This window comes from Zophobas morio, unplaced genomic scaffold, assembly GCF_036711695.1.
Source record: "Zophobas morio isolate AGI-343-1 ecotype UQ-CSIRO unplaced genomic scaffold, CSIRO_AGI_Zmor_V1 ptg000021l, whole genome shotgun sequence".
NCBI lineage: Eukaryota > Metazoa > Arthropoda > Insecta > Coleoptera > Tenebrionidae > Zophobas > Zophobas morio.
In genome coordinates, this window is record NW_026972126.1 from 1,619,819 (window position 1) to 1,647,272 (window position 27,454).

General features: G+C 38.5%; 2 protein-coding genes across 2 annotated transcripts; one reads left to right on the top strand and one right to left on the bottom strand.

Moving 5' to 3' along the window:
• Positions 1–4,021: 4,021 nt before the first annotated feature.
• On the bottom strand, positions 4,022–6,777 carry LOC135133224 (uncharacterized). Its single transcript, XM_064061552.1, has one exon. It carries the CDS (start codon positions 6,775–6,777, stop codon positions 4,306–4,308), a length of 2,472 nt encoding a protein of 823 aa, XP_063917622.1. The 3' UTR covers positions 4,022–4,305.
• An 18,162-nt stretch (positions 6,778–24,939) lies between these two features.
• On the top strand, positions 24,940–27,436 carry LOC135133232 (uncharacterized protein F54H12.2-like). The gene is made up of 3 exons (XM_064061559.1): positions 24,940–25,987; positions 26,984–27,132; positions 27,203–27,436. Exons 1-3 carry the CDS (start codon positions 24,940–24,942, stop codon positions 27,434–27,436), a joined length of 1,431 nt encoding a protein of 476 aa, XP_063917629.1.
• Positions 27,437–27,454: the final 18 nt, after the last annotated feature.

The window sequence follows — 27,454 nt, forward strand, 5'->3', positions numbered from 1 at the left end:
TCTCACACGCAAGAAAACAAAGGTCCTTGGAGCAATATCAAAGTACAATTCGGTATCACATTGTCGTATCAACCAGATTACAAAAAATACTGGTAGGACGAGCCGAGTTGCACAAACATTGGTCCTTCGAGACGGATTGCACAAAACATTCGTCCATCGAGTCGGATTATACAAAACAATAAGTCCTGTAAAGTGTTATAAGTACTATCTGTTTAAACATATGATGCTGATTTGCACGAATAAACAAATTAAAACATTTACCAAAGAGCGGTTGCTAACGATGTCAGAAAAAGTGACTCGATTTGGATTTTTTCTCAAAATAATAATAATTTTATCGAATAAAAAAGTATGTTGACAGTATGAAATAAAATACATAACAACATACGTCCGGTAACTCTTTTCGCAGTACTCGTTTCGAAATTAAAGACTCGGCTACCTAGTCGTCCTGAAACATACCACTCGTACTGTAAAATTTGAGCTACCGGACCGGACCGTATTTAGAATAACTTTAATTACCATTTATGTTTTCATCAACACTAACAAGTATTTAAAATAACAAGTAATAATTTGTTTGTATTGTTTATTCATTATAATAATTCCATTTATTCACCAGAAACTTTTAAACGAAATAAAATCTATTCGACTAGAAATAACGGCAAAGTTGTGTTAGGCTCATCTGGTAACGTTGTAAATTATATAAATGCTTACTGTGAGATTTTTACACATTTTTTTCGTCGCCCTCTGTCGAGTGGTAGCTTTATTAAATGTATTGTTGCTGTGATTTGGGTTATCTACGCGCGCGATTGGTGTCCAAGCTTTTCGCCGGCGTTTGACGGCCGACTGTTGGTGCGCCATCTCTTGTTCGCCGGCCGTTGGCCTGTTCGCTCCAAACAATAGCATGGGTCTATCTATATGTTAGTTATTAAAGTTATTCTAAATAGCTCAAATTTTACAGTACGAGTGGGATGTTTCAGGACGAGTAGATAGCCGAGTCTTTAATTTCGAAACGAGTACTGCGAAAAGAGTTACCGGACGTTTGTCGTTATGGATTTTATTTCATACTGTCAACATATTTTTTTATTCGATAAAATTATTACTATTTTGAGAAAAAGTTCAAATCGAGTAACTTTTTGTGACATCGTTAGCAACCGCTGTTTGGCAAATGTTTTTAATTTGTTTATTCGTGCAAGTCAGCATCATATGTTTAAACACATAGTATAACACGTTACAGGACTTATTGTTTTGTATAATCCGACTCGATGGACCAATGTTTTGTGCAATCCGTCTCGAAGGACCAATGTTTGTGCAACTCGGCTCGTCCTACCAGTGTTTTTTGTAATCTGGTTGATACGACAATGTAATAACGAATTGTACTTTGATATTGCTCGAAGGACCTTTGTTTTGTTGCGTGCGAAATAATAGACAGCGTTCGGTTTCGATGTTTAATACAGGACGGTTACAGAAGTACTAAATTTACATTTGTATTTACAATAACAGGTAAAGCAAAAGAGACCCAAAAGGGTCAGTGGCCGCTTCCGGAAATGGAACACTTGTCCTTTTTGGCTCAATTTTATCGGACTTGTCCGTTTTTTTGATTTTACCGGAATCGTTCGAATCCAGTAAAACGTCAAACTTGACATAGTATGAAGTAAAATAAATAAATTTTATGATGTAAATACAATTAAGTATATCGATAACTCGCAACTGAAAATTTATTGAAATATAATTTCTAATTTGTGTTAAAAAAAATTTTTGTGGTTTTATGGTTTATTAAATGTAATTAAAATAAATAATATCAAGAACTTGTATTATATATTAAAAACATTCTTTGTAAATAAGAAAATTATGTAAATAAACCATAAAACCATACAAAATTTTCCTGCAACCTCTATTCAAAATCCCAATTTACCAAGAGTAATTAAGGCACAAAGATGCTTCACTGAATTTATTACCGATTTTTCAAGAAAAGTATGCTTATAAGCCTATAAGCGTCTAATGGATTAAAACAACAAATAATAATCATAATTTATTTGTTTTATTTGTTCATTATAATAATCCCATTTATTTACCAGAACCTTCTAAATGCAATAATGCGATTAGGTATACTGACCGTTTTAAGGAGTGCTCGTCCAATAGTGCGTAAACTAAAAGATTTTGTTACGCGACGATTACTTTTCGCCACGACCAGGAAAACACTTTTCTTTCTACGAAAACTTTATTCACAAAACGGATAGTAAATGTATAAAACTTTAAAATAATATGGACGCAATGTAAAACACGACCGTCCGCGTCCGCGAACCAGGGAAGAAGAAGGTACGAGGGTGGTTCCGCCAATGGGGGTGATACTCTGGTAGCGCCATCTAGCGGCCTCGCGTTACACTCCCCCTTTGGATTCCGCTCACTGCCCCAGGAGGAATCCAAAACCTATAACAAAGTTAGCGGCAGCACGGCGCCGAGCAAGTTTTCCTACCCCGACGGCGGCGGTGCGTTCCAGGCTGGGAAGGCGTAGGCTCTATTGTATTCTGTGGCGACTCCGGGGACGGGACCTCTTCAGGTTCTTCCTCAGTGCTCTTCCTTGGACGTCCACGTCTTCTGAGGGGCACCAGCGGTGTAACTGACTCACGGGCACCTTCTTCGAAGGGGCGCAGGGCTGAAGTGTGATACTTCCCCAGGGGTTCGTCCAGTTTGTTAGGTGAGGCCACGACGTAGGTGACCGGGGATACCTCCTCGATGATCACGTACGGACCATCACGTCTCGGGGCGAATTTGCTGCTATAGCGGCTGTCGGCCTTGCTCAGGGCATGTACATCAACGAGCACACGGTCGCCCTTCTTGTAAGTGGGACCGGGCCGACGTTTTGGGTCCGCGTAAAGTTTGGCGCGGTCCTGGTTCCTTTCGGAAGTTTCGCGCGCGCACTTTAGTGTTTCGGAAATTGTCTGCAAATACGGAGTTATTTCCGCGACAAAGTTCTCACTCTCGACCACCGCACGCAGGTCATCATGCACCTCCAGGGGTGTCCTTAATTCGCGATCAAAGCACAAGTACGCGGGGCTTTGACCGACACCTAAATGGAGAGCACTGTTCATCGCGAAGCGCACTGCGGGCAAAGCAGTACTCCACTTTGTATGCTCCTTTTCCACGATTATCGCCAGCTGTGTCTTCAAATCGCGGTTTCTTCTTTCCTCCGGGTTGGACGACGGGTGATACACAGGAGTCAGGTTCTGCTCGAACCCGAGGCAGTACGACACCTTTTGCAAGATGTCGCTCACGAACTGCGGACCATTGTCGCTGATAACCCTCCGCCGCGTGCCGTATCGCAAGATTACCTCATCCACCAAGCATTTCGCACATGCTTCGGCAGTTGCTTTCTTCAGCGCGAAAAGTTCGACCCACCTGGTGGCGGTGTCTTCGATTGCGAACACCCATTTCTCCCCCTGGTCGGTGGGTGGCAGCGGTCCGAAGAGATCCATCGCCAGGACCTCGAAGCGCTGGGCCATGACCGGCGTCCTCAGCAAACCTGCAGGTTTCAGGTTGCTGCATTTATAGCGCTGACACTCCAGGCATTGCTGCACATGCTTCCGGACGTCGCGACGCATGGTGGACCAGTAATACCTCTGCGACATCTTCGCGAGCGTCCTCTCTACACCTGGGTGGCCCGCCATGGGCGAGTCATGAAACTCCCTCAATATCTCAACAACCCTTGACTGAGGCACCACCAGTTGCGGTTCATCTGCTTCCTCATCCGGGGAGTAGCGGTAGAGCACTCCATCACTCATAGTGTACCCCCTGTCGGTCCACCGTGACAGGTCGCCGTCAACACTTTCGAAGGCAGAAATGACGTTTGCCACGTCTGGGTCCTCCAGCTGCTCGTCCCGGATACCTCGTTGAGAAGCGGTGGGTAAGTCGACGCTAACGAGGCAGGCTTGTAGGGCTTCGTCGACACCTGGTGGTCGTGATAACGTATCGGCGACCACATTGCTCCTGCCTGGAATATAATCAATCGTCAAATCATAGCTTTGCAATAGGAGCGCCCACCGCGCTAGCCTCCCAGCCGGCGAACGGAGGGTCATCAGCCAACGAAGTGGCCGGTGATCAGAAGCCACCCGCACTTTCGCGCCCTCCAGGTAGCCGCGGAACTTTTGCACCGCGTAGACAATGGCCAGAGCTTCCCTCTCAGTCGTGCTGTAGTTACGTTCCGCCTGTGTCAGAAGACGGCTCGCATATTCTACGGGCCTCTCATCCGCGCCCTCACCCTGCAACAGGCATGCACCCAACGCGTATGAACTTGCGTCGGTTTTCAACCTTCTAGGGAAGTGCAGGGTCGGCTTGACGTAATATGGGCGCCGTTGTGAGTTTCTCCTTTAGGTCGGTGAAGGCCACTTCTTGCTCAGTGCCCCAAATCCACGTAGCCTTCTTCTTTGTTAGATCTGAAAGAGGTCGCGCCACTCTCGAAAACTCCGGAACGAAACGGCGAAACCAGCTACATGTCTGCAGAAACGACATGACTTCCTTGGCATTTCTTGGTGCTGACATGCCGGCAATGGCCGCGACTTTTTCAGGATCCGCTGAAATGCCCTCTTTCGTGATTATGTGGCCTAGGAACTTGACCCGCTTGCATGCGAACACGCACTTTTCCCGATTCGCACTAAGTTTGAATTTGCGCAACCGCTGAAACACCTTTTCTAGATCGCTTAAGTGTTTTTCAAAATTATTCGACAAAATGATGATGTCGTCCATGTACGCCAGGAGAAACACCTCATGCAGCCCCGCCCTAAAACGGTCCATAAGTCTTTGGAACGTCGCCGGCGCGTTACATAATGCGAAAGGCATCCTCGCGAACCGGTACAGACCGAACGGTGTCACGAACGCGGTTTTGTCCCGGTCCTCCGCGCGCACTGGAACCTGCCAGAATCCACTTTTCATATCGATCGTACTCATATAGGACGTTTCCTGGGCAGCATGGAGCACGTCGTCGATACGCGGCAGCGGGTATCGGTCCGGCACCGTAACGCTATTCAGTTTTCGAAAGTCCACACATACGCGGCAACTACCGTCCCGCTTTGGTACCATCACAACCGGAGCCGCATAAGGGGATTCGCACTCTTCTATCACGCCTTTGTCTACCATGTCACCTATTTCCTTTTCCAGGATGTCTCTTCTTTGTGGCGACAACCTGTACGGCCTCGTCGCGATGGGTGTGGTGTTTGTCAGCTCAATGCAGTGTTCTGCATACGGAGTAGGCTCTTCATTCACCTCGAACCTATCTGAGTAGACATTTAGCAGTCCATTCAGTTGTGACCTTTCGCTTGCACTGAGGTCAGTGCCCTCATCTAGCCGAAGGGGTTGTACGACCGCGCTGCAAACTTGAACTCCCTCCATGATGGTGGCTTCATCGAAAAGATCTTTCCACCCTCCGTCTTCCCTGAAACGCCATTTCATTTTGGGAAAGTCCAGGATGACATCAGCTTGATTGATAAAATCCATCCCCAGTAGCGTTTTGCTTTGTCTGTGCTCTGGCACAGCAGTAATGGTGGTGTGTATCTGCCTCCCATGTAATTCGATGGCCACGTCGAAAACTTCCGTAGCCACTTCAATCGGGTTCCCATCCGCCATCGTGAGGACTTGGACAATGCTCTGAAAGGGGACAGCGGAACTTTTCATGTGATTGTACAGCTTATTACCTGCTATGCTGCGTTTTGCGCCGGAATCTACAATTGCTACTCCAGATTTGGCACATATGGTGACAGGTATATATGCCCTACGAGCTTGGTCCTCGACATCCAGAGACAAAACCTCGAAACCATTGTTGGTCGTTGTCTGAGTTCGAGAGCTTTGGCCATTCGGACACTGCGACCTGATGTGGCCAGGCTTGCGGCACCGGTAGCAAATCAGCTGGTCACTGGGTTGATTAATTCTATCTGGAGAGACCCTTGTGGGCCTCGGGCCTGACTCAGCTTTATTTGTAGCTGCTAACTTCCGACACTCGAGTTGGGTGTGACCTGTAGCCTTGCAGTAGTAGCATCTGGGCTTGTTTCGACGTGGTGCCTCATCCTCCAAACCTCCCTTTGATTCGTTATTCACATCTTCGATCTGCCGGGCCTTGCTGATGAGCTGCTCAAAAGTACCAACCTGATCTCTTGGTACTGCCTTCCTAATTGACTGGTGGAGCAAACCATAGACCATATCAATCCGATGTATGTCATCAAGGACCGGAGTTGCGGACAGTTTTGACAGCAAAGCGCGAGCATGGCTGACGAAGACGTCCGTGGGCTCCCTTTCCCGCTGCTCGGTCGAGAACAGTTCGCGGAAAATCCTATAATTAGGCTTCTGCTCCCCAAAGCTCCTTCGAAGAGCTTCGACTGCTTCTTGCCACGACCTGACCGAAGCCTTGCTGCCCTGCCACCATGTTGCGGCTGCCCCATCAAGCAGCATTGGCAGTCCCTTTAACGCGTTTTCCTCACTGATATTCACACAGTCCTTGTACACCGTTATAGCATCGATGAATGCGTCTACCGATTCCCCTTTTGCAGCCGAGAATCTTGACCTGCATTCAGAAAAGTTACCCGTCGTGGCGTTACTGTCATCCCCAGAGTACCCCGCTGACGGTGTTGGTCTCGACTCCTTCAGTGATGTCGTGATGCCTTCTAAGAATTGCTTGAACTGCTCGGGGGAAAACACGAGGTTCGTCATTTTACCGTCTACTGGGGCCGAAGTTGCTGCGATTTCTCCGCTTCTGTTCCTCAGGTTGTAGCGCTTCGCCGTTGTACCCTCTTTCATCCACAATGTAAAGTGAAAAGAGGTTAGAATAATTGACAATCAGTTCGACAACTTACGCGAAATAAAGTCCCCAAAGTCACCGTAAAAGCGCGACCGATGAGCACTTTTAATATGGCCGACGTCACAGAACCAAAGTCACTAGGGTCGCGTCCGAATTCCCCAAACCCGGATGCGTGCGCGCGTGATGCTTCTGACGTCAAAGATGGCGGACAACCAAAATGTCCACAATGGCTACTTCTTTGGGAATTTTCTCCTTTCCAGCTTCTCTGTCTTCTAAGGCTTCTACACGTTTTCTTAGGAGATGTAGGCGTACCAGTGCTTCTTCCCTCCCCGTTTGTTTTCGCGTCCTTCCGTCGTATTAGCAGCGTGAAGACCGAACTCCAGTGCTTCACTTTCACTACCAAGTTACCGAAACTGTTACCGCGTGGTTGCTTTTCGAGCCCGAGTTGGAGCGCCAGTTTTCCTTTCTACGAAAACTTTATTCACAAAACGGATAGTAAATGTATAAAACTTTAAAATAATATGGACGCAATGTAAAACACGACCGTCCGCGTCCGCGAACCAGGGAAGAAGAAGGTACGAGGGTGGTTCCGCCAATGGGGGTGATACTCTGGTAGCGCCATCTAGCGGCCTCGCGTTACAATTTGGTAAATTTTCTTGGAAGAGTTTGTTTCTTCAATGAAAATTTATGGTTTTTAACTCTTCTGCCGCTTGAAGGTCCAGCCTTGTGAAAATAGATTATTTGATAACCTGTTTCGTAATGATTGTAAATACGAACAAAAGCATATTTGCATATTCTAAACAACTGGCCATATCGATACCAAACTTGTACAGATATGTTTTTTAATGCTTCTGTTTTCAATGAAATAAATTTTATTTGCAAAATACTTAATGTCTAACGACATATTACGCATACATACATACTACCCCATTTACTATATTTCCAATCTGTGCATTTTTCGCTTCATTCGTAGGAGCCAGGTAAGAAATATCGGTGAGACCGGCGGTCTTTGAATAGCTCGTAAATAAAGAGATTTAGTGAAGTTTCCTAGAACAGTCTGTCTCTTCAATGAAAATTTTAGTTTGTTAACGTAATTACCTAATTAGGTGGGTAGAATTTTAAACCGGATCGACAATTTTACTATGAAATATAGGTACAATACGCTATATTCTTTTCTCGCTGCAAGACAGAACAAATAAAAGAATAGTTTCTAAAGCTGTTCCATTTTTCCACTCTTTGTTTTCTTTGAGATACGAGTAGTTCTTGTGCCGAAGTGAAACACCAAAAAGTCTAAAGTTCGGAAATCAGAGTGAATTTTAAAACACATAAAAAGGACTTCTTTATTTATTTAAATATTGTCCTGTAACGTCCTGCGACGTGGAATGGAGTTTCTTAATGTACAAAAGTATGTTAGATAATAACCGAAAAATTTTCTTGGTTCAAACTAAAGGAAACACAATTATTACTTGGAATAAAAATAAAGAATATCGAGAACTTGTGCTATGTATGTGTATTAAAAATATTTAATTTAAATAAGTAAATTATGTTAATAAACCATAAAACCACAAAAACCTTTTTTTAACACAAATTATATTTCAATAAATTTTCAGTAGCGAGTTATCGATATACTTAATTGTATTTACATCATAAAATGTGAAAGAAAATGTCTGATTTTTGACTTTATGCGGCATATGTTACCCGTTTTTTAAGATATAAATATATGAATGCATATGTTTTGTCTTTAGTATATATCTGTCCGTCTCTAGTCTAATAAATTTTCTAAAAAAATATAGTAAGTTTTGAGAAAACGCATTTAAAAGCATTTTCCTTTGTATTATTAGTAACAAAAGCGAGCACATAAGAGCGTAGAAAAAATTTCCAATGTGTTATTTACATTTATTTTACTTCATACTGTGTCAAATTTCACGTTTTACTGGATTCGAAGGAGTCCGATAAAATAAAAAAAAACGGACAAGTCCGGTAAAATTGAGCTAAAAAGAACAAGTCCTGTAAAGTCTTACTATGTGTTTAAACACCATTTTTGATGCTGATTTGCACGAATAAACAAATTAAAGCATTTACCAAACAGCGGTTGCTGACGATGTCAGAAAAAATGACTCGATTTGAACTTTTTCTCAAAATAGTAATTATTTTATCGAATAAAAAAATATGTTGATAGTATGAAATAAAATCCATAACGACATACGTCCGGTAACTCTTTTCGCAGTACTCGTTTCGAAATTAAAGACTCAGCTCCCTACAGTCGCCTCGTCCTGAAACATCTCACTCGTACTGTAAAATTTGAGTTACCAGACCGTATTTATAATAATGTTAGCACTAACAAGCAGTGGCGGCTGGTGCAGGAAGGGCAAACGGGCAATGCCCCACCAAAATGAAAGCACATTTTTAAATCTGAGAATTTCGCGCTATTAATTATCAAAATGCATTTAATTACGAAACCTACGAGTTGCCTATGTTCAGAACACAATCTGACATCATCTCGGCGGGGTATCATACACCTTTGCCCGTCCTGCATGTTGCCAAATTGTGAATATTTTCATTGACCCGTACTTGGCAATCTTCGCGATTATATGCACAAATGCACGATATTGCAACATCTCGGCAGGGCATAGTAATCGCTTCGTCTTAACACAGTAGAGATAACAATCGGTAGAGACCATAGAAATAATATTATATGGAAGTAACTTAGAGAGAGACGCGCGTTGCCAACACAGTGGGACAGAGATAGGGCTCTCTGGGTGGCAAAACATTGAGGCGAAACTGCAGACTACTGTGTTTCTGGCGGTTTCTTTCGTGCTGTCGCATGGTATTTAAAGGTGCATTTTTGCAAATTTAAGTTTTTTAGGCTCAAGTTACCTTATTTAAATGACTGCACTCTTCTTAAGTTGTATTTTATCGGACTATTTGTTAAAGATCGTGAAATCGTGTTGTGCGTATAATTGCAAAGAACGTACAAAGAAAGCAATCCTGTTTCATTTCATAGGTAATAATCACATATAGAGACGAAGGATTTCGTAATTATAATTTAAAAATTTTGTAAGATTCCTTGAACATTCCGAGTTACGAAAAAAAAGGATTGTTGTTACAAAAAGAGGGAATTTTATATCCATTGATTATTGTTTTAATTATTTGTACGTGGATTTAGAAAATAGATTTTACTAGAAGATTCCACACAATTTAATATGTTTAATTTAATTAGGCACCCTGTCACTTTTATCGAAAGTTTAATTAATTTTATCCTAAAAATTTCAGATTTACCAATGAACATACATTACAAGATTACTTAACTTGTTAAAGATTATTGTATTAACTGAATTCGTAATATATTGTAGATTCTGTATACATTTCATTTTATTAAAAGACTATCTCCACCACTTAACATGATTTTTGTTGTTTCATATTACACATAATTTTAATGTAAACTGTAAAAATATAGTTTTCATTAACAAACGTTTGTTATAATTGATTGTTTGCACAAATTCGTAAGAAAACATATTAATTCCCGTTCAAATGAAGCGTTTTTTGCCACCCAGCACGTGCTACGTGGTCAGCCGTCCTTTTCCCACTGATGCATAACAACTCTTGCTATTTCTTTCTTGTGTTGATTACACTCGCTCGCGTATGGAAACGTATACAAGGCTCCATCCACTCCTTTATTAGATCAATGGTAGAGACAGCTCGCCGTTTTTCGTGACCCGTTTTCGTGGATGGTCGTTCGCATTATGACCGAATGAGGGCGCCCAACTGACGTCTAAAATATTTGAAATTTGACAGTTTTGTTACAATATTTTTGCCGGTTTTGCTTGTTTAAGACTGCTTTTCCGGTAGAATTGTACAAATAGTGTAAAAATGTAATTTTCACAATAAAAGGTAAAATCAAAATCTTTGTCCGATGAATTTTCATACAGGATCCCTGTTGTGCGCCTTATTCTCTCCATCGTGTTTGGAATTCTTGGAAAAGATAGTAAACATAACACACCTTTTGTTTAAAAAGTCGTCGCAAACGGACAACAACGGTGGTTATGAAATAAATAATAAAAATTTATTATATATGATTCCGTTGTTGTGGTAAAATTAAATATAAAAATAATAAGAAACAAACTACACGTAACAAAAAATTATATAAGCAGACCTTCTCTCAATAAACAATTTTTTTATTCATCATGTATATATATATTTTTTGACCTACACAATCTTGAGTTTTATTTTGAAACGTTGCTTAACCCATAAGCAGTCGCGCGTGGATAAAAATGACCCAAGCCGTACATTTTGTCAAATATCCTTTTTCGCTTAATCCCTATGGACTTCCGGTTTCATGAATTCCTTAATTATTCTTACCTGCGTCGACCCATACCAATTACCTGCACTTTATGTGAGCCGACAAATATGCATTTTTTTTTGTAATAATTTTTTTTTAATAAAAATTTTACTTTATATGATATTACGCTTACGGGTTAAGTTGTTAGGTAAAATGGGTTTGACTATATATTAATAAGACGCACTAGAAAACTGTTTTGGATGGATTAGGAAACAAAATGGAAATTCTATTAACCCCACATCTAATAAATTTCAAATGGCTTTTAGAAAATTAATCATACAAGATTATTTTGATGAAACGAACACAGGTAATCAAAACTGCGAGCCTAATATGGAAGAAATTTTAAAGTTAAATGTAGGTCGTCGTTTTGATGAAGAAGAATAAGTCACCACGATGCAGAAGACCACCTTAAAACTACACAGTTTGCAATAAATTGCGTACACGAATCAATTTTTGAAATTGTAAATGAAGTGATACTTTTTAAATTGGGTGGCGACATCTAGGAATAGTTTAGGCAACGACCACCCATTACGGCTTAAAATTCGGGTCAGAAAGAACAAAGGCGCCGACACGAGCTGTCTCTACTGATTGTTATCTCTACTGTGGTCTTAATTATGTACTGCAACTTAAGTACTTAAATGCATATACGATTGCATACACTTTTATCGATTTAGTCATCGATTTTGAAACAAAACGGTCGAGTGAAATTTGCCAACTTCGTCAGTTTTAGTTTTCTGTGCGTTTGCAGTGATTTTAAGAAACTTAAAAAACTGTGTTGTAGAGTTGTCAATAATATCAATATGAATTCGATTGAGAGAATTTTGCGGCTACAATCTGAAAATAAATTAAGCCATGATGAAAAACTATTAATAAAAAACGTTGGACCGCCAAGACCCGATTTGGACATTGCTGTGTCGTCTAAAGTTAAAGACAAACTCGTGCATCGAAAATTTAATAAGACTATGTAAGGCGTTTCTAATTTGCAGACCACAGTTTATCTTGCAGACTGGGGGTTAAAAATGCTCCAATCAAGTTGAAACTCAACATTTGCTTATTTCTCAATACGAAGATTATTGACACAAAATTTCAACCCGATCGGAGAAACCGTTAAAAACTACCCCCAAAACAACCTTGCAGACTGGCACTTAAAAATACTAATCAAGTTAAATTTTGACATTCGCTAGTTTTTTAATACGAGGATTATTGATGCAAAATTTCAGCCCATTAGGAGAAACCCTCAAAAATCACCCCCAAAACAACTTTGCAGACTGGGGGTTAAAAATGCTCCAATCAAGTTAAAACTCGATATTTGCTTATTTCTCAATACGAAGATTGTTGATACAAAATTTCAAGCCGTTCGGAGAAACCCTTAACAACCACCCTTAAAACAGATTTGCAGACTGGGGGTTAAAAATGCTCCAATCAAGTTAAAACTCGATATTTGCTTATTTCTCAATACGAAGATTGTTAATACAAAATTTCAATCCGTTCGGAGAAACCGTTAAAAACTACCCCTAAAACAACCTTGCAGACTAGGGCTTAAAAATACTCTAATCAATTCAAAATTTGACATTCGCTAGTTTTTCAATGCGAGGATTATTGATGCAAAATTTCACCCCATTCGGAGAAACCCTCAAAAATCATCCCCAAAACAACCTTGCAGACTGGGGGTAAAAAATGCTTCAATCAAATCAAAACTCGATATTTGCTTATTTCTCAATACAAAGATTATTGACACAAAATTTCAACCCGTTCGGAGAAACTGTTAAAAACTACCCCCAAAACAACCTTGCAGACTGGAGCTTAAAAATACTCTGATCAAGTTAAATTTTGACAATCCCTAGTTTTTTAATACGAGGATTATTGATGCAAAATTTCAGCCCATTCGGAGAAACCCGCAAAAATCACCCCTAAAACAACCTTGCAGACTGGGGGTTAAAAATGCTCCAATCTAGTTAAAACTCGATATTTGCTTATTTCTCAATACGAAGATTGTTAATACAAAATTTCAACCTGTTCGCAGAAACCGTTAAAAACTACCCCTAAAACAACCTTGCAGACTAGGGCTTAAAAATACTCTAATCAAGTCAAAATTTGACATTAATTTATTTTTTTATTATTTTATTGTTAATTATTAATTAATTTATTAATATTTAAATTTAAAAAATATATAAATTACGAATATAGGAGTATTTGTTAGAGATACGTGAATTGTGATAATTTGAGTTCATGTTTATCGCTGTTAGATAATTGTTGCTACTATGTAAGAATGCATAAGTTCGGCATTTTTTCGTCCAATCTCTCATTTTTTGTGCGTTTTTACACGTTATTTTTGCTGTTGACTTGGTTCATTCAGTACATACTATATGCTAGTTTTGAATTCTTTGAGATATAATTAAACTTTCATTATCAGTCAAAAAATACAAAGTTAGTGGTGTCCAGAAGAGAAAATTTAAAATTCAGAGGAAACAAAATCTTAAAGATATTTTAAAGAAAATTAGAGACATTTTTAATTTCCGAGAAACCTAACGTAAAAAAACGTTTTGAGAGAAAGTTTAAATTAATAATAATAATAGGAAGCTCAAACTTAATTTTATTTGGATTTCAAAAAGAACCCAGAAATGTTCTAATTTCTTAATTAATTATTATTAATGGGAAAACATAAAGATTCGTTATATTCAATACGACGCAAAATTGTCTTCATATGTAGGTCTTACAGCCTTTGGATGGTGTCCACGTCCATTTCTCTAACTGTCTGGTAAATTGTTCTTCTAAATTGGCTTCCCAGCCGTTGTTGTAAACCTTTCTACTTAGTATTCCCTAAATTTTGTTTTCGGTTGTTTGCACTGGGGGCACTATGGGGGGATTACCTTTTCTTAGGTACAAAACTTATATTATTGCTTTCTAACCAATCCCTGGACATTCTAGTATAATGGCAACTTGCTAAATTTGGCCAAAATATTACATCTTCGTTATTATGGTGTTCCCATATATTGTTATGTATTGACCGCGTCACCTTTAGCACGGCCAATGAATTGTGCTGAAACGCCGGCCGGAGATATAGCCCATCAAACCAAAATTTTATCTTCAAACTTTGCCTTCGACTTAAATTTTACTTGTAATTTCTTCTATAATGTTTGTATAAAATCCATCGTTACCTTCCATCTCTGAATGGGCAAACGTAAAATATTTTTCATCGCCCAACACAACCACACGATTGTCCAGAGAATGATGAATTCTCAATAGCCGGCAACAGCTAAGAATTCTATCTAACTGCGATGCTGTATGTTTTGAACATTTAGCTCTTTTGCTGTATTTTAAGTTGTTTTTGCCTATTTCTCTAGAAACTGTTATATAGGAACTCTAAACAATCGAGCCAATCTTCTTGTTGATGTTTCAGGCTCTTGTCTTTCTTCTTAATCTTTCTAAACTTATTGTGGTATTGCTACCTCGCAGTCTTTAATTGTTCTGTATACAAGGTGATTGCGAAATACATGCAAAAAAAAAATGGGGAATAGCTCACAATATGATTATGTCACTGGGTAAAATTCACGGTCCTAAGTAGTAGCAGCGTCTAGAAAAAATTATTTGAAATTAAATGTAAATTGTTGTACACGCCGCTGGACTGTTTTGTGACCTACATAATTACTACAATGAATGGAACAGAGCGAGTCGGATTAAGAACCAAAAAAATGACTTTATCAGGCACTTTTTTAATCGCAACGTGAAAAACACGAAAAGGGCCAGTTAGCATCGAGCGGTCGGTGAAATCGGTTTATGGTGGAGTTTTCCCATGCAGATTGTATCGATATGGTAATTGGTGCATCAGTGGTACAGCATCTCCAAGATCATGGTACCTTCAACCTCAAACTCACGATCGTGGCCGTGATAGGACAGAAAGAAGAAGTTGGATTTTCACAGCTTGTAGTGCATCCTACATTAAAAGAATACGGCCACATCCATACCATGTTGACAAAGTACAGGGTTTGGAGCCCGCTGATTGTCCACGTTGTGTAACTCACTTTTTGTCCGATCAAACTCCACATGCTCGTCAACAAGTACGATTGCAAGAGACGGTTTTCGATAAATGTGTATCGGTTGGATGAAACAGTTAGTTTGTGAAAATCAACAGTGTCCAGAAATTATCGAAGAGCTTCAACAATAAGTGAAAGTGGCAACCGCTACTCCGGTCTTTTTTTACTTATCAACAAACATCTTGCGACGCTCTGACGCCTGTATGGCTAGTCAAGGACAACATTTTTCAACATTTCTTATAAAAAGGTAGTAACATTTTAAGTTGCTCTTATTTTTGTTTCAATAAACAATGCAAAATCGTTGTGGCAAGGACCAAACTTCCGTCAGAATCAAAAGTTGATCATCATGAAGCATTACCAAAAAATTTTCGCACTGACCTTTAACGATGAATGAATAAATGAATGAACGAATGATAAGCAGCAAAAAGTCAGTTTTACTTTTAATTGAAACTGAAAGTGTTTAGGTCGTTTTTATTCGAACGTTTTTCCAACTCTGTTTACAAGGTGGCTCAGTGCCTTCGTATCGAGGGTGGTTCATGGGGGTTTTGCCCCATTCGATTTTTAATTTGTTTTTTCTATATTTCGACTCTACTAGGGTGGGGGATGCCGTGGTTAAAATATTTGCACTTATTTCGCAGTCACCCTGTATAGTTGCGCGTGTAATATATTTGGTCCAAAATATATTCACTATATTAACTGGTATATGGCTCTTTGCAACTCTATTTTGTATGACATTGTTTAAGCCTTAATTGACATAAATCTATAACATAAATTGTATAAAATGGGAAATAAGAAAGGTTGTTTGGTTACGCTGTTGCAAATGTAACTTGATTCGGTTGCATTTTAAGTTAAAAAAAAGATAGGAGTATATGTAAATTTTTCTCAAAACTCTTTTACGTACTAGCGGTGAAAGTGACATAGAATTGGAAAATCTTAGTAAAAGTAAAGACGACTACAGTTAAGACTAATCTAGTTGAGTGCATGTATTTAGAGAAATTTTAGTTGTATTGATAAATTAAATTCTTAGATGGAAATAACGATATAGATGTGAAAATGCAAGAAAAAAATATATAGAATTTGAAAATATACATGATTTTAATCTTTCCAATGGCACTACATACCTTATTTATAAACTGTTGACACATGATGTACAAATTAACAAAAAAAAGAAGACAAATAAACGCAAAATTTAAATTAATTTAACAAAATAACAGAAACAGACCAATTACGATATTTTCTTAATTAAAATAATAAAGGAGGTGTTGTTGTAAACAGTATTTTTCATCATTTGATTATAAGTTTGGCAGTTAATAAACGCGAAAATAATGTTAACTGTCTGTAAGCAGACGTCTCCCAAACTGTGGCTCTGTTTCTGTTATTTTGTTAAATTAAATTTAATTCTGCGTTTATTTGTCTTCTTTTTTGTTGCTAATTTATACATCATGTGTCAACAGTGAATGGTTCTTTAATAAAATAACGATCACTAGTTAAATTAACAATTTTTAAAGTTTGGTTTTGCGAAATTTTACAGCGTGGTAGGTTTTTTGCCGGTCAGTGTATACGCATTAAAATACAGTTATAAAAGGTAACAAAACAATATTTTTCATAATTAACAATGCATATTAAGATCATTAGGTGATTAATTATTGTAGGAATTAGCTCGGTTTGCGCAAAGGTGGAGATAACACAACGACCGTAGCAACGAATCTTAACCAATTAAAAACTCAAGTAAATTTGCTGCTGCTACTTTTATATGCTTTCTTATGAAATTATTTTTGTTTTATGCCTAGTATCCCGCAAACGCTTTCGAGCACACCACTGGAACAACCAGTTTCTCGGAGGACCTGGAAGAACCATTTATGATCCTAGTAGAAAACGCGGTACCAGGCATTTTTTCAAACAATCTTACCTCCTCTCATTCTAGACATAATGTACTGTCTCTTTATATGTGTCTGAAATTTTTCTGCTACTTGTACTTTAAATGAATTTCAACAATCAATCATTTTTATAAGTTGCTTCAAGGTGACTAAAATTTGAAATGATAATTTTTTGTGTAAAGAACTCAGCAAGTGGTAACTTTCGACTCAATTGGAGTATTTTTAAGCTCCCGTATGAAAGATTGCTTTGGGGTACTTGTTAAGAGCAGCTTAAAAAAGGCTGTTTTTTTTGCATTATCACTTCTCGTATAGATGAAAACTAAACACCAAGTTTCGATTTGGTAATAATATTTTTAAGGCCCAGTCTTCAACGTTGTTTTGGGGGTAGCTTTTAACGGTTTCTCCAAACGGCTTGAAATTTTGCATCAACAATCTTCGTATTGAGAAATAAGCAAATCTCGAGTTTTGACTTGATTGAAGTATTTTTTACCCCCAGTCTAAGTCTGTCAGTAGAAGTGATGGCAGTTTGGGTATTAGTCATCAATTAGTTACTCATCAGGTGTGATAAAACAATTACGTTATCAATGATAATGGATTTTTGACATGTGTGATAAGATACTGCTCTTAATGGATTTTTGACATGTGACATCAAGATAATTCTCTTAATGGATTTTGTTTACTCATAATTAAATTTTTAATCGCGAACGTAATTATAAAATTAATTTAGATGAATTAATGAATTGAATAAAATTATTGAAATATATATCTCCTTACTTATAATTTATCAAAGTAAAGCTATCTCTTTTCCTCTTACACATTTTAGTATAATTTCCAGCGCTCTAAGATGACCACCAAATACATTTAATTTTTAATCGCAAACGTAATTAAATTAATTTGATGGCATTTTAATAGCGTTGGGTTTGATGCTTTTTTTTCGCCGAAAGTGCAGAGGGTCCAAAAGTGCATCGGTCTGCTATCACCACTCTTTCAGCTCCCTTATCACCGGATATTGGTTTGTATTTTCTTAAGTGCATCCGGTTGTTATTACCGATCCATCAGAAATGTTTTGAAGATGACATCCTTTATTTGTGCGGTACGTAAATTTTCCATTTTGCATTCTTTAGGTCTTTATGGTTATGCACATAGTTTCTTAACAAAATATTCCAGAAGGGTCATTTTGGCAAAACTATAATGTCGCGAAAGTGCAGCGGTCTGTTATCAGCTCCCTTATCACAGGATATTGGTTTGTGTTTTCTTAAGTGCATCCGGTTGTTCTCACCGCTCCATCAGAAATGTTTTGAAGATGACATTCGTCATTTGTGCTGAGGATATATGTATATATAGCGTTCAAACCAGTTCAGTATTAGTGTTCTTCTTCTGGTCTTGCTTGAAAGATACCTGCGTTTCGTGCTCTAAAAACCTGTTTACTTGTCAACAACAAATTGGTAAGTTAATTTTCTTGTTAAAACAATAATAATAATAATTTTAAAAATATTTAAATTTATAGAAACAAATGGATACCCCAAAACGGCGCTTTGCGAATATTCGTGGTCCTGATATGAAAAGGAGAAAGAAAGCTGATGATGATGAAGAAGAAGCAGCTAGTGAAAACAATTTGGGTACATCGTCCATTAACGCTATGTCGCCGACGTCGCCGGTACCTCAAACCCCTGAGTGTCCATTTTGGGACGACACCCAACGTAGTGCAGGCGAAGATAAAGCTGCTCACAGCATCTTCGACGACAATCTAGATGAGGCCATGTCGGCTGCAGTCGATGCGATCGAGGCGATACAGGAGCGTCGTAGGATCGCAAATGAACGTTATCGGTTAGTTGATGAAATAATGCTTCCGCTAACTAAATCGGGGAGCAAATTTATTTCATTCGGTGTGAGACCATTTAAAAACTTTGAAGCGGTTGTTAAAATCCACAATCCACAATTGACAGCGGCAGTGATCTTCGACGATGAAGAATATGATGATTTTGTTAAGAAATTGGGTAGAAAGATAGCCGAAATAAGAAGTGTAAATTACACAGGTGATGCTGATGTGTTTTCAACAAGACGCCACAATGTAACATTTCATTTCAAAGAAAAAGCGTTTAAAATATCGTGCTCCGAAGAAGATGTCCACAAACCTTTGTATGTCAAAAATGATACCCTCTTGAAGATACATAAACATAATTCGTACTTCCAAGCTCTGCTAAGCAAGCGAATATCAGCTCGTCGACCTATCTATGATATATTTATTAATGATGTAGCACTTCACGTGATGGAGAATAACAATACAAGTATTGAAGAAGCACTTCTTGATGTTATATCAAAAGGTTATGCCGAAGATTGGATTTTACATGAGATGTGCATGAAGACACCACACACTTTAATATATCATGTTAATAAACGCATCAAGTACTTTAGGGAACATAACGATTATTATTATTGTACGCAAAAAATGTAACACGTATGTTATATAAATGTAACCAAAATAGTATAAATAAAATAAATAATAATATTTTGTCTCAGTATTTCTTTAGTATTCCATCTGTGAAAAACTTATTTTAACGAAACTGCATTTACGATTAACATGGATTTGAGATTTAAGCATCCATTCACAGCTATCGTTGCTGGTCCTACATCGTGTGGTAAAACAGTGTTCACGAAAAAGTTTATAGATAATATTGGTGCTATGTGTGATGTCGAATTTAAGAAAATTATATGGTACTATGACGAAATGCAGTCAATTTATGAAAACAGCGGACTAATAGAATATAAACAAGGCCTGCCGGACATGAGCTCGTTCACAGGCTTGCAGCCCACTTTAATAATACTTGATGATCTTATGAGTGAAACAGGAAAAACCGTCGTCGATATATTTACTAAAGGATCACATCATCGGAATTTGAGTGTATTTTATTTGACGCAAAATATTTTTCATCAAGGAAGAGGGCAGAGGGATATTTCGTTGAATGCGAATTATTTGATTTTTTTCAAAAACCCTAGAGATAGGTCTCAGATTAAGTATTTAGCAAGACAAGTGTTTCCAGAAAATTTTAAGTACGTACAAGAAGCATACGCCGATGCTACCAATAGACCTCACGGATATTTAATGTTCGACTTAAAACAGAGCACGCCTGAACACTACCGACTGCGTACGAATATTTTGCCAGATGAACAACCGTCTTATGCTTACATTCCCAAAAAAGGGTATAAATACGCGAAGCCATATTAAAACGATTTCATTATTCAACAATGTCGCGCAGTGTTCGAAACAGTTCGGATGTTATTAAATTTTTATGCAAAACTAAACCACACTACAGGAAAGCGTTGTTAAAATCGGCTGATAAAGATCTTATTCATAGTATCTGCGAATGTGTTTATAATATTTTAATCGGCAAAGTTCCTTTAACGAAATCGCAAAAAGTAAATATTTCCAAACACAAGACTACTCTTCGTAGATTAATCAAACCTGGTGTTTCTTTCCGATCGAGAAAGAAGCTTATCATACAAAAGGGTGGTGATTTCCTACCTCTATTGTTAACGCCGATAACACTATGCAACAAATTAAAAAAAAATAAAATTCACAGAATGCACAGTATGTAGTTAAAATTTCTTACCTCAAACTCAATTGAGGATTATACTTGAAAGAATCGTATCACATCAGGTTTCAAAATGAAAAGCGTTTATTGAATTTTTTGAAATCATACAAAATTAATAAAACAAAACTTTATTTTTCATTGAAAAAGGTCTTTTTTTTTGAAAGATTGACATTCCTATTGTAGCTAGATCTCGCAGTATCCCTCTGAAGACACCAACAGAAGTCTGCAAGCATGGGTGGATACATAAAAGCGATATTTTTACTATTAAATGCAATCAAGTGTCCCAAAAAGTAAGAAAAACAAAACACCCGTTATCTATATTTTGTGATGTGATATGAGGATAAAACATTTTTTTCTTTAGTATATGGAGTATAGCTACCCAACCTATCACATCAGGTTTCAAAATGAAAAGTGCTTATTGAATTTTTTGAAATCATACAAAATTAATAAAACAATACTTCATTTTTCATTGAAAAAGGCCTTTTTTTCGAACGATTGGCATTCCTATTGTAGCCAGATCTCGCAGTATCCCTCTGAAGACACCAACAGAAGTCTGCAAGCATGGGTGGATACATAAAAGCGATATTTTTACGATTAAATGCAATCAAGTGTCCCAAAAAGTAAGAAAAACAAAACACCCGTTATCTATATTTTGTGATGTGATATGAGGATAAAACATTTTTTTCTTTAGTATATGGAGTATAGCTACCCAACCTATCACATCAGGTTTCAAAATGAAAAGTGCTTATTGAATTTTTTGAAATCATACAAAATTACTTAAACAATACTTCATTTTTCATTGAAAAAGGTCTTTTTTTCGAACGATTGGCATTCCTATTGTAGCCAGATCTCGCAGTATCCCTGTGAAGACACCAACAGAAGTCTGCAAACATGGGTGGATACATAAAAGCGATATTTTTACGATTAAATGCAATCAAGTGTCCCATTAAGTAAGAAAAACAAAACACCCGTTATCTATGTTTTGTGATGTGATATGACTATAAAACATTTTTTTCTTTAGTATATGGAGTATACCCAACCTCAAACACTATCTGAACTTTCTGTGAATTTTTTAGTGTTGCATAGTGTAATCTCTGGAGTCCTAAGCAGTTTGTTCAACAAATAATTAATAATAATTTACCAAGAGATGGAGCACGCTAAGAAGATGGTATTAATCGACCCCGAAGTATATGAACAGACACAAAAAATCAAATCTACATTACCTGACACATTATCGCGACTAGATGAAGAAATGAAATCTGTGTTAATGAACAAACAATTAAGTGATCACGACAAATGGACCAAGTACAGTCAAGTACTTCAAAGGTATCTCAATGCTGTTAATGTGACGCGTAAGCCGATAGCTTTGTCTGTAACGGATGAGAATAAAGACACGGTCGAAACGATGACAACCTCTCTTAGCGAAAATGACATTCTAATTAGTGTACCAAAGACTTTTCGTTCTAAGGCAGAATTTTTGTTAAGTAGACTGAAAGCTGCGAGTAGTGTTAAGTGGAATGAAAAAGGAGAAATTTCGGTTGATGGTGTCGTGATTCATGGTTCGAATATAATAGATTTGACTAATGACATATTGAGGTATAGACAAAATATACCTGACCCTACGGGTTGGCAGTCGTTTGCTCGAATAATGAGTAACATAAATATGCCGTTTGAGGTGATTGGTAATTGGAAACGTCGCGCTTTTATTGTTGGCGGTACCAAGACGCCTCAGAATAATATTGAAGATGTCGGAACATCGAAATCAAATAATTCGCAAAAGAACCGTAAAAGAAAGACTAAATATAACACATCCCCAGATGAAGTGAAATCTAGTCCAGAACTTTTATTTGAAACGCCAACAGCTACTACGCAGCATCGAGAATTCGAAAATTCTAAAAGTAAAATCAAGTGGTCAAAACTTCAGTATTAGATTATGGATAGTTTAGAAGAAGTTTACTATAATCCAAAACATAATGCATCTTTTTCAAGCGTTCGCAAATTGTGTAAAGCGACAAACAAACCACAGTCGCAGGTCAAAAATTGGTTGCGCTCACAAAATGCATACACTCTGCACAAACAAATTAAACGGAAATTTCAACGTAACAAATATCATGTAACAAACATAGCTGAACTTTATCAGGCTGATCTTATCGATATGGTGAAATTTAAAAAATATAACGACGGTATAAAATATTTATTGACCGTCATCGATGTGTTTAGCAAATATGCCTGGGTTAAAAAACTGAAGACAAAAACTGCATCTGAGGTCGTAAAGGCGTTTGAAGATATTTTTCTTGCAGTGAACGTATACCAAATAACTTGCAAACCGACCGTGGTAAAGAGTTTATCGCAGCAAAAGTACAAAAGTTATTTAAACGTCACGGTGTAAATTATTATACAACTAATAACCCTGATGTTAAGGCCGCTGTAATTGAACGCTTTAATCGTACTCTAAAAACAAAAATGTTTAAATATTTCACACACAAAAATACATATCGTTATGTTGACATGCTTCAAAATTTCGTCGCTGGGTACAATGCAACCGTTCATCGAACAATAAAAATGGCTCCTAAAGATGTTAACGATGACAACATATTGACCGTATATTACAATGCTTATCACGATAAAAGAAATATCAAACCACCGAAACAAATCTACAAAGTTGGAAATTATGTAAGAATATCAAAATACAAACATGTCTTTGAAAAAGGATATGAAAACAATTGGAGCGAAGAAATATTTAAAATCACGAATGTGATCAAGAGGATTCCGATAGTCTACAAAATTTCAGATTTGCTGGACGAACCTATTGTGGGCACATTTTATCATCAAGAACTATAGCGAGTAAATTATTCGCCAGACGCCACTTTTCCTATTGAGAGGGTATTAAAGAAAAGGTATAAAAGAGGAAATTGTGAAATTTTAGTTCAGTGGAAAAATTATCCTCCTAAGTTTAACACTTGGATACCGGCTAGCAGTTTAACACAATTATGACGCGCGATTTTTACTTGACTCTATTGAGTAACAGTTCAATAAAATATTTTCCCGAAAACAAGACAACAAGCTTTTGTACACAATTACCAAAATCTATTCATTTAGACGGGGAGTGGAGTGTTGCATTAACAGAAATTCAATATCCATGTTCGATAATTAACATCTCAAACGATGACGTTGGTATTTATTTCAAATATAATTTAAATATCAAGTCTATGCCTGAGAGAGGCTTTCGTGACGATCGGTTAAAACACTGGATAGAAAACATGATAAAAAGCGGAAAATACAAGTCGCTGCAAGAAATAATTGCAAACAAGAGTAAAATTTCAGAAAAGGTGGAAATATTATACAAGGATAAAATTTTACCTGGAAATTACGGTAGCGTTGAAGACATTCTGACAATATTGAATTCAAACAAGACGCTTGTGCGTGATAAGGAATTATTCAATTTTAATAAAATGACTCAAAAAGTAAGTGTTGGATGTCCTACAAAGGAATTAGAAAGCTTGCGCTTAAACGCAAAGCTAAGCCTCATTTTGGGGTATGAGCCAATGACAAACGTATTAAATAGAACCGGAACATTTCCGTCGAATATTTTACTTGGTATTCCGTCACAACTTTTCGTGTACACAGATATAATAGAGCCTCAAGCCATCGGCGATGTTTTCGCCAAAGTACTAAGAGTTGTGGTGGTTGACAGCAATAATTACACATATGGAGCTCAAATGACGCGCGTGTTCGGACAGCCTCACTACGTACCAGTTCTGAAGCGAGAATTTGAAAATATTCAAATTGATATAAGGTCGAGTACAGGTGATATAATACCATTTCAGTTTGGAACGTTGTGCGTGAAACTGCATTTTAAAAAGAACTGAGCAAGAAAAATAATGCATATGTGTCCATATCATCAATATTACGCAAATCAGGCCGGGTCAGGAGTTGGTACCATATACAAAGGAGCCAGTTATCAGCGCGGACACGGAATCGGCAGTTTTCTCAGAGGACTTTTACGAAGTGTAACACCTCTCTTTAAATCTGGAGTAAAGACGTTGGGAAAAGAAGCTCTTAAGACAGGTTCTTACATTTTAGGCGACATAGCTAATCATAGACCTTTGGCTGAAAGTGTAAAAACGCGTTTCACTGAATCTGCACAAAGTCTGAAACGTAAAGCAGACGAAAAAATTAGCCAGTTGACTGGTTCGGGAGCTATAAAAAAGAAAAGAGTTTCCAATAAACATCATAAAGTGTCAAGTGTTCGCAAGAGCAATACCGCGAAGAAGAATAAGAAGGGCTTCTCTGTACCTCGTGACATCTTTCATTAACAATGGCTTTCCTTCATTCACATTCGTGCGAGTGTGCCAAGTCTGAGCTAGATTTGTTCGCCGTACCATCAACTCAAACAACTATCGAATCTGGACGTTGGATACCTTTTAAAAATGTATCATCGTTGACAGATGATGGCCCTTTGGAATTTTCGATTACCGGTCGCAGTGATGAATTTATGGATTTGGCTCATACAATGCTTCATGTAGTCGTAAAGGTTACAAAAGACGACGGAACCGATTTGGCAGCTACAGACGAATTAGCACCTGTTAATAATTTGCTGCATTCGATGTTTAGTCAAGTCGATGTCTATTTGAACGAAAAATTAATTTCACCACCAAACAATACTTACGCCTACAAATGCTATATTGAATCTTTACTCAATTACGGGCCGGATGCAAAAGATTCGCATCTAAGTAGTGCCCTCTGGTATGGGGACACATCTTCAAAAATGGATATTTTGGGTGCTACAAATAACGGATACAAAATAAGAAAAGAATTTGCAGCCGGTAGTAAACATATTGATCTTATCGGACACTTACGCGGAGATATTTTTAATCAGGAAAAATTTTTGCTCAATGGCGTAGACTTAAGAGTGAAAATGGTACGATCGCGTGATAATTTTGTTTTAATGTCAAATAGCAGTGGAAAATTAAAAATTATTGACGCAACTTTAATGATAAGGAAGGTGAAAATAAATCCATCGGTAATGTTATCGTTAACGAATGTTTTGGAAAAAACAACAGCAAAGTATCCAATTACCAGAACGGAAATAAAAGTTTTAACATTACCAGCCGGCATTCAGTCAAAATCATTAGATAATATGTATTTAGGACAATTACCAAAACGAGTCATAATAGGATTTGTCACCAATAAGGCTTTTAATGGACATTACAAGTTTAATCCCTTCAACTTTCAACATTTCAACATGAACTTTTTGGCTCTCTACGTCGACGGTAATCAACTACCATCTAAACCACTCCAGCCGGATTTTGGGGCCGACAACAAACTTTTTGTTAATATGTATCACACTTTGTTTTCTGGCACTGGTATACATTTTTTAAATGAAGGTAATGGAATAAGTCGGCAGCGTTCTGGATTCTGGATTCTGGATTCTTAATTTATGGGGGCTGACCGTGGCCAGCCGGCACTTAGGCCTCGCCTTTGGGCCCATTGTACCTTCCCCAAGTCCATATCAGGGTGTTTTCCCGCTCCTCTACTCGTCAAGCCACCCAACTGCTTGAATGTACTTGAGTAATGCAGAGGGTGGAAACTCCCTGATATTTGCCATACTAGGCCAGATGTCCCCTAGTATGGATTCCCTGTAGGAGGCTAGGGCTGGACACTCACGAAGAATGTGCTCAGCTGTTTCCTCTTCTTCATTGCATCCACGACAGATTGGGTCTGTTACCACCCCTATCGTATATAGATGTTTGTTAAACTGGTAATGTCCCGTAAGGAATCCTACCAGTTTACGCAGTTTGTCCCTTGAAAGTGAGAGATAAAATTTCGTCAACTTGCGGTCTGGTGTCGCCATACAAGCTCTACTATGCCGACAGCTGCTCAACTTCACCCATATCTGCTCATGGCGTCTCTGGGTATATTGCTTTACGAGTTCGTTCGAGAGGGCGACCGAAGGCGTGATTGCCGGTTCAGGTCCCCAGAAGGGCATGCGCGCGGCTCGCTTCGCCATCTCATCTGCCCTCTCGTTTCCTTCGTTGCCACTGTGTCCTTTGATCCAACAAAGTTCCACACTATTCCTCTGCGTTATATACTTTAGCGTTTGTCTGCACTCCCAAACCAGCCCGGATCGAACCATACAGCTGTCCAGGGCTAGTAGTGCAGACTTGCTGTCAGTAAGTATGCGTATTGATTTGTTGCCGATTTCACGTTCAGCAATGATTCTAGCTCCCAGCATTATTCCCATCAGTTCTGTTTGTAAGACAGACGTGTGGGTGCCGAGAGGTACACTAATTTGTGCGTTCAGTTGTTCGGAGTAGATGCCGGCTCCTGAACCACTATCTGTTTTGGCACCATCGACATAGATAGTCGGCAGCGTTATGATGGTGGTTATACGCTGATAGCTTTCGACTTAACACCTGATTTATCGGCAAGTTCTACCTCTCATTGGAATCTCGTCAAGAGCGGGAATCTACGCATAGAAGTTGGTTTTAAAGAAGCTTTGAACGAGACAGTAAATTGTTTAGTATATGCAGAGTTTGATAATATAATGGAAATAGATAAAAATAGAAATATTGTGATAGATTATAGCAGTTAATAAACATATATGTAATAAAATTTATTTATTTATTTTACCCAACCAATTGCTAGTCCGAGCCGTCCTCCCGCGCCGCCGCCCGTCCCGCCGCGCCGCCGTCCGTCCCGCCCCGCTGCCGTCCGTCCCGTCGTGCCGCCGCCCGTCCCGCCGCGCCGCCGCCCGTCCCGCCGCGCCCGAGGAGGGCCACTACCCGCAGCCGAGTCCCTACCTAGTGCACTAACACCCCACTACCGGCGCT

Excerpts from the sequence above, each read along its gene's own strand:
- LOC135133224 (XM_064061552.1), bottom strand. The coding sequence starts at position 6,777 with ATGAAAGAGGGTACAACGGCGAAGCGCTACAACCTGAGGAACAGAAGC.
- LOC135133232 (XM_064061559.1), top strand. The coding sequence starts at position 24,940 with ATGGCTTTCCTTCATTCACATTCGTGCGAGTGTGCCAAGTCTGAGCTA. Across the intron at positions 25,988-26,983 it reads CACTTTGTTTTCTGGCACTG|ATAGTCGGCAGCGTTATGAT; the intron begins GTATACATTTTT and ends CCATCGACATAG. Across the intron at positions 27,133-27,202 it reads AAGAAGCTTTGAACGAGACA|ATTATAGCAGTTAATAAACA; the intron begins GTAAATTGTTTA and ends ATATTGTGATAG.